Source organism: Callorhinus ursinus, unplaced genomic scaffold, assembly GCF_003265705.2.
Source record: "Callorhinus ursinus isolate GAN/ISIS: 27379988/994484 unplaced genomic scaffold, GSC_fseal_2.0 scaffold20, whole genome shotgun sequence".
NCBI classification, from domain to species: domain Eukaryota; kingdom Metazoa; phylum Chordata; class Mammalia; order Carnivora; family Otariidae; genus Callorhinus; species Callorhinus ursinus.
Genome location: NW_027397082.1, coordinates 28429478 through 28437808, shown reverse-complemented (window position 1 = coordinate 28437808; position 8331 = coordinate 28429478). Strand labels below are relative to the sequence as shown.

The 8331-nt window shown below is 38.7% G+C and overlaps 1 protein-coding gene across 5 annotated transcripts in view; it reads left to right on the top strand.

The window, feature by feature from the left end:
• Positions 1-436: 436 nt before the first annotated feature.
• KIF20B (kinesin family member 20B) overlaps positions 437-8331 on the top strand; it is a 95285-nt gene continuing 87390 nt past the window's right edge. For all 5 annotated transcript variants that reach the window (XM_025880986.2, XM_025880983.2, XM_025880987.2 and 2 more), the window contains exons 1-2: positions 437-541; positions 3921-4068. In XM_025880986.2, coding sequence (XP_025736771.1) covers positions 3922-4068 — 147 coding nt within the window. In that variant the 5' untranslated portion in view covers positions 437-541; position 3921. The remainder of the gene's footprint in view (positions 542-3920; positions 4069-8331) is intronic.

Here is an 8331-nt window from a genome sequence, read left to right as displayed (position 1 = left end):
TCCGGGTGCGGGCAGCCCTAAATCTAAGCGACTCTCGGGGGGCGAAGTCGCTGCCGCCTGCAGGGGCACGCCGGAGCAGAGGCTAGCTCGCCATTCCTCCGCCCGCCCCTGGGGGGAGTCACGGGGCTAAGTGCGATGGCAGCGGCCTCACCTCCAGGCCTTCGCTCGTCTCCAGGATGGTATCCGAGATAGGCGTCCGTGCCAACAGAGGTGCTACCGGCCGCAGCCACCAGGCAGCGCCCCAGCCCGCGCTGCACACCTGACTCCGCGCGGACTCCCAACCCTCCTCTTGCCGGCCGCTCACCAGCCCCTCCGCCCCGTGATTGCCGGCGTTCCGAGAACCGCCCCAGATTTGAAAGCTTCTTCCGGGAGCTGGTGGAGCCTCTGCGCTCCCGGGCGTCGTTCCGGAAGCTCCGCCCACTCCCAGCGTTCCGTGCGCTGGCTTAGCCGCCATTGTTTGAATTTGAAAACGAAAACCTCGCGGAACTGCGCACAGGTTGGGCAGGCCAGACAACTTTTGCAGGTGAAGAGGTGCACCCAGGTGAGGTTCCAGGGAAGAGGTGGGTGACTGCGCACATACAAGGCCTGAGTCTGGGAAACGGCGCTGGTAGTATGAGTACCTTCCCACGGGGAACGCGATGCGCCTGAGGTTACTCTCAGGAACTGGGTGGTAGAGCGATGGGTGCTCCTGGGGACCATGGGCAGCGCATGCGCATCGTAGGGTTGAGCCATACTACTTGGGTTGGAGCTTAATCTTGTCTCCACTGCATATTAGCTGAGTGAGGCAACGCAACATATTTAATCTCTCTGGGTCACCTGTTAATAACAGTACTCGCTTTTTCCGGCTCTTGTGAAGATAAAATAATATGTAAAGTTGTTAGAAACAGTGCCAGTATATATTAGGCACCAAGTGTTTGCAGTCATTAATGTTTTTATTATTGGTTTGCTGCTGCTGTTGTTGAGGCGCAGATCTCCATCGTCAAGCCTAGTTTTCTGAATCCCCGAGGTGAGCAGTTTGCTTGGCAGGTGATATGACCTCTTTTTGCAGGGAGCCCTATCGTGGCCGTCTGTGTGTTTTTTTCCAGGCTGCTGCCGGTGCCTGGGGCTTGCAGTCTTGGGCTTTGCAGTACCTGGCGGAAAGGGGTGTGTGTGGCGAACTCAATGACTGCTCTCACCCCCCTGTTTAGAATGTTTCCCTCCAGCTCCTTCCACTTCCTGCTTCAGTGATTCCTGCCTTACACACACTCTGATATTCTTTGCTGAAGGATTAGTTGACACAAGTTCGTGCCTTAAGCAATCGTTGCTTAAAGTGACCAGATTCAGGTTGATTTGTTATTAAAACCAGGTGGCATGTTTACCCAGAAGCAGCGGTAGCAGTATATGTATTTTATTAGATGTCCAAGACCCAAGACTTCAAGTTGCAAAATCACATAAAGGACTCATCAAATAGATGATAGACTTCTTTTGAGACTGTATTTTGTGGGTGACATTCAGAAACCTCATTCAGTAGCAGATTTGTTGTCTTTCACCCGTGTTCAACCATGGAATCTCAGTGGAGAGACGGTAAAAGAGGCAGTTTCTCAGTCATGGGAACAGCCTTCTGAAATGAGAAATGAAGTCTTGAACCCTGCTGTTGCTAAAGATAATATCACTAAAAGACTAGTACCGATATTTATATTTCTTTGGTTTAGAGGATTTTATTATTATTTAAGTAATTAGGGAGGTTTTTTTTTTTTATCACTTACACATCTCTGAATTTGTTTCAGGGGATACAGAGTAGTATAAGGAAAAGTTCTCGCTGTCAAGAGATTTATAATCTTGTTAGGGAGAAGTTAACCAAAAGTACAGGATGTGACAGTACATCTAACCAATTTTATAAATGTTAAGAGGCACTTAGTTTATTGAAACTCTACATATGAACAAGTACGAATACTATAACCTTTTTAAAAGAGGTATAATTATTTTTAATTCAGTAATAAAGGATTTATCTTTTCTTTTTTTTAAAGATTTTATTTATTTATTTGAGAGAGAGCGAGAGAACACAAGCAAGGGGAGTGGCAGAGGGAGAGGGAGAAGCAGGGTTCCTGCTGAGCAGGGAGCCACCTGTGGGGCTCCATCCCAGCACCCTGGACTGTGACCCGAGCTGAAGGCAGATGGTTAATGAACTGAGCCACTCAGGCACCCCTATCTTTTTTTTAAACCAAAAATTAATTGATGGCAAAGAGTGAAATTTATCTTCCAATTTTGTGGGCATTTCCATAAAATCTGAGTTATGTAATGTCAAGCCGGTGCTTTAATGTTTTTGCAAACTTTTCACCTATGTTCCAGATTAGTGGTTATTTTTACTCTATCGAATACCCCTTTTCTTAATTTTCACCCATAGATTGCATGTTTGAAATACTCTATCAAACTGCATTTAAGTAATTACCCCATTTTTATTATGTCACTGATTAATACAATAAAGACAAAAGCAACCAAGGTACTAAACTTGTTTAAGCGTATGGTTGGTTGATCCTGTAGTTTGCTGGGCTTTGCTGACAGTAAGTAATTTCCTTTGTCTTTTTGAGATTTAGGAAAAACAAAAACAACTCTGTTGTATTGAGTTTGTGGGTTTCAGGGCTGATCAAGGAAAAAGATCTGACCACAGTGTGGCAGCATCACACAAGGAGCTTTATTGGGGTAGCACTTTGACAGGATTGCATGCAACGGAAGTCCCCCACAGCGTGAGACCTTCCAGAAACTAGAATGAAGGACCACTACCTAGAAGGGGAAAAAGGCAAGGGAATTCGGGGATTGGGAGGGGAAGGAGAGGAAGAGTTAGAGTTGGGGCTTATGGTCTTAAGTGATTTTGCTCAGCAGCACAGCGGGGAGTCCCAGGGTCAGAGAACTCCAGAAGGCATTAGTGGTTTGGGTCTTTATAGCCCTGAATTTGTTTGTGATTAGCAGAAGTTGGGTATAGTTTCCTGGGATGTGCAAACTAGTTAGGCTCTAAATGACTTAAAAAAAAAAAAGGTTATTTGGGCTATATTAAAAGCAAATTGTTGTGTAAAAATTTGAGTCTGGCACCTAATGGGTTTTTGAATTAACATTTCTGGCCTTCTGTTAAGAAGTAAACAACATAGGGCCAATATACAAGGGCCATCTTTAGCTTTTTTATATATAACACATATATATATATGTGTTTGGGAGTCACCGTTCTGGATATTTCATAATATTGTCAAAGAACAGTAGGGAGCTCTCTTTCTCCCTGGTATTATGCACCTCGTAGATTGTCAATAACTATTAGAATGTTAAAATTTTTTTAGTTAAGGTTTAATTTAGTTGTAACATTTTGATGCATTATTCCATATCCACCTTAATTTTTAAGACTTATAACGTGTCAGGTTCTGTTTTGAATGTGTTAACATACAGTACTTTACTTTTCACTTGCATTATTTGGAAGAATTCAGTGGAAAGAGTTAAATTGTCCAGATAACTGAGTTTTACTCCTAAATGCTAAAACATTACAGAGTTTGTAGGTAACATTCTCAGAAGACATTAAATAACTAAAATAACAAGATTATAATTTACTCTTATTTGATTTCTGAGAGGATTTCAGGCAGAGATTGAATATTTTATACTGTCTTATGTAATGGGCTACCTTTACTCATGAATCTCTGGATGAATCTACCTATAGGTTGGGTCATATGAATAGTAATGGTAGGCTGTGTCCAATATTATTTGATTCAGAATCTGTAAATAATTTGATCATTGTCTTTTCCATGGTTCATCATGTTATAGATGAAGCAGTCTAATGTTTTCCTTCTCTGGAAGACTAGTTATATGGGGGTTAGTAGTGGACAGGACTCAGAATTCTTGAACTGTGGGTGGCTTATATGCTAATTTATTAAAATTATCTAAAGTTACTGTTATTCTTGCAGAATGGAATCTGATTTAAATCAGGATGGAGTACCTAGACCATCTTATGTTTTTAGTGCTGACCCAGTTGCAAGGCCTTCGGAAATAAATTTTGATGGTGTTAAGCTTAATCTCTCTCGTGAATTTTCCTTAGTTGCTTCAAGCATTGAGGTAAGTACAAGAAAAGTATTATGTTGATTATCATGATTTTGAGTGGAAGTGTGTGTGGCATGCACACACTTGCTGACAGGTATGACCAGAGCTTTCTAGACTTGGTGGGTTTGAGGCAACCTTCTATCTCAGTAATTTTTTTCATGGCACCCTAAATATGTAACAGTTCTTCTAAGTGGTAGGTCCAAACTACTTAATAACTATCTATACCTTAAGCAAGAGCCATTGAAAATAATTAATGTAAAAATAAAAAAATTACTTTCTTTAAGAATTACCACCCATGAGACACTGTGGACTTTGAGAAACAAACAGGGTTTTAGAGGGGAGGGGGGAGGGGTCTTGGTTAGCCTGGTGATGGGTATTAAGGAGGGCACGTACTGCATGGAGCACTGGGTGTTATACGAAAACAATGGATCGTGGATCACCACATCAAAAACTAATGATATAGGGGCGCCTGGGTGGCTCAGTCGTTAAGCATCTGCCTTCGGCTCAGGTCATGATCCCAGGGTCCTGGGATCGAGCCCCACATAGGGCTCCTTGCTCGGCGGGAAGCCTGCTTCTCCCTCTGCCACTCTCCCTGCTTGTGTTCCTTCTCTCACTGTGTCTCTCTCTGTCAAATAAATAAATAAAATCTTTAACAACAAAAAAAAAAACTAATGATATATTGTATAGTAACTAACATACCATAATAAAATTAAAAAAAAAAGAATTACCACAGTTATTTACTGTAAAGATAATACCTTTTGGGCACTTCAAGCTTTGGAATCAGATTTGGTATCGCCAACCTTATTTCCTATTCCTCTTTGTTTTGGGGTAGTACTTTTTTTTTTTTTTTTTAATCACAGCAACCACTGAAAAATCCAACTTCACCAAGATATGACAACAAAAGAAATAGTATGATCTAACATTGAAACTGTGAACTACTTTGAGCTAATAGTTCATGGTGTTCCACCATATGTCATGTACTGCTGTGATTCCCTCAAAAATGTAAAATATTCCACTATGCCCCTAGGAATTGCAGGCCTTAGTTAAATTAAAATAACTCAGTAGTGTTTAAAAAGTAAAAGTCCTTCCTTCTACCACCCTACCTACTACCCCTGTTGTGTGTCTTTGTAGACTTTATTCCTTTTTTTTTTTTTAAGATTTATTTATTTATTATTTAAGAGAAAGAGGGAGAGAGAGAGAGCTCCAGCAGGGAGAGGGAGTCTACAAGCAAACTCCCTGGCTGAGCCTGCAGCCTGATACAGGCTTGATTCCAGGACCCTGAGATCATGACCTGAGCCGAAATCATGAGTCGGCTGCTTCACCAACTGAGACACTCAGGTGCCTCTAGACTTTATTTCTTACACATTTACTTTTCAATCCATTTATATTCTATTTGTTACATTTTTGATTGTTAATTTTGATGCCTTAGAGAGATGGACTAACCCATTTTATAAAGAATGATGGAAGGGGAAAGGGAACATAAATAAAAATAAACAATACTTACTTAATATCCATCATATGCCAGGGTTTTTTACTTGAGCTTGTTTAATCATAAATTGAGAAAGAGAGGTGCCTGCGTGTCTCGGTTGAGCATCTGACTCTTGATTTCAGCTCAGGTCATGATCTCAGGGTCATGGGATCAAGCCTCATGTCGGGGCTCTGCACTTAGTGGGGAGTCCACTTGGGATTCTCTCTCTCTCCTTCTGCCCCTCCCCCCACCTGCACACTCTCTCTCTCTCTCTCTCTCAAATAAATAAATAAATCTTAAAAAAAATAAAGTAAAGAAGGGAGGAAAGGATAAGTGTCTCTTGGTATATATGTGGAACTTTTATGTCTGCCTTCTTTCACTTAACACAAGGGTCTGTAAGCAATGGCCTGTTTTTGTATTGCTCACGAGCTAAGAATGCCTTTGGTGTTGAATCTAAAAAGTCATTGCCAAACCCAAGGTCATCTGGATTTTCTAGGACTTTAGTATTTTACATTTGTGTTTTTACATTTAGGGTTGTATCTGTTTTGAATTCATTTTTGTGAAGGGTATAAGATTAATTTTTCTAGATTGATGTTTTTGCATGTGGATGTTCAGTTGTTGCAGCACCATTTGTTGAAAAGACTTGTCTTTGCTCCATTGTATTGCCTTTGCTTCTTTGTCACAGGTGAGTAGACTATATTCATGTGCGTCTATTTCTGAGCTCTATATTCTGTTCCATTGATGGATTCTGTTCTTTTTCCAATTCCACACTGTCTTGATTACTGTAACGTTATAGTATGTCTTGAAGTTGTATAGTGTCAGTCCTCCAACTCTGTTCTTCTCCTTCAGTTTTATCTTGGCTTTTCTGGGCAGTCTTTATTTTTAGCCATTCTAATAGGTGTATTGGTATCACATTGGTATTTGCATTTAACTTAATAACTAAAGATGTTGAATATGTTTTCATGTGATTATTTGTCATTATTGTATTTTTGGTGAAGTGTCAATTTAAGTCTTTGCCCATTTAAAAAAATTGGGTTGTTTGTTTATATATTATTATTTAATTTTAAGTGTTTATACTTTTCAGATGTATCTATTTGTATTTGTCAGATACATACTTTGTAAATATTTTTTCCCAGTCTATGGCTTGCCTGTTATCCCTTAATAGTGTTTTTTGAAGAACAGAAGTTTTTAATTTTATCAATTTTTTCTATTATGGATTGTCCCTTTGGTGTCATATTTAAGAAATCTTTGCCTAACTCACGTCCACAAAGATTTTCTTCTTTTAGAAGTTTTATAGTTTTAGTTTTACATTTAAGATATCTATTTTGAATTAATTTCTATATACAATATGAGGTGTGTATCCAAATTCTTATTTTTTTACATATAGGTATCCAATTGTTCTAGCCTGATTTGTTGAAAAAGCTGTGCTTTCTGTACTGCATTTTCTTTCCACCTTTATCATAAATCAGATATGCTATGGGGGGGTTATTTCTGAATATTCTATTTCATTGATTTGTCTGTCTTTCTGCCAGTACCCCACTATTTTGATCGCTGTAGTGTTGAAATCAGGTAATGTTATGTTAGCCCACCAAATTTCTTTTTCATAGTTGTTTTGACTATTCTAGGTACTTCGCATTTCTATGTGAATTTTTTTTTTTTTTTTTTTTTAAGTAGGTTCCATGCCCAGCATGGAGCACAGTATGGGGCTTGAACTCAGGACCCTGAGATCAAAACCTGAGCTGAGATCAAGAGTTGGACGCTTAACCAACTGAGCCACCCAGGTGCCCCTCTCTGTGAATTTTTATTAAAAAAATTTTTTTGAACCTTTAAAAAATACATACTTTATATGTGATAAATAGGTTTGCAAGATATACTGAAGCAAGTTTTATATTTGTTTAATTTTCCTGAAATTAAAACACACTTCCTTCTCTTCCCTTTCATTGAAAATCTCTCAACAGAATTATTTTGGCAATTTAGAAGCTGGTATGGACAAAACAGGCTAGTGAGAAATATACTTCTATGATTGTCTGGTGTCCATAAATGGACTGGACATTCTGCATTTTAGGAAAAAGAGAACAACATACTGAGCTTAAAAATGTAGCTTTTATCCTTAAAGTTTTTCCTGTATATATTGTGGGTTGCATGGATCTCAATATTTCTTCCATGTTTTATTTATTTATTTAACTTTTATTTTTATTTTTTTAAAGATTTTATTTATTTTCATTTTTTAAAAATTTAAATCCAATTAACATAATGTATTATTAGTTTCAGAGGTAGAGGTCATCACTGAACTCTGAATTTTTAAATGAGCTTGTCAATTGCCACAACAAAAGCCTCTTGGGATTTTGATTGCAGTTGCATTGAATCTGTAGATCAGTTTTGGAAGAATTGACATCTTAACATTATTGAGTTTACTGAACAATGAGCAAGGTGTATCTCAATTTCTTTTGGTCTCCTTTAATTTCTTGGAATATTGTTTTGTAGTTTCCAGGGCATAGGCCTTTCACATCTTTTGTCAGATTTATTAATTCATGAGTTTTGATGCTATTCCAAATGGTATTGCTTTTTAAAATCAATTTGTGACTTTCTTCCCAGTATATAAAAGAATAATTGATTTTTACATATTGATCTTGTATCCTGTTACATTGCTAAACTCATTTAATAGTTCTAGTAACGTTTTTGTAGATTCTGTTTGATTTTTGTATGTAGATGTTAATGTTGTCTATGAATGAAGACAATTTTATTTCTTCCCAATCTGGATGCCCTTCCTTCCTTCCTTCCTTCCTTCCTTCCTTCCTTCCTTCCTTCCT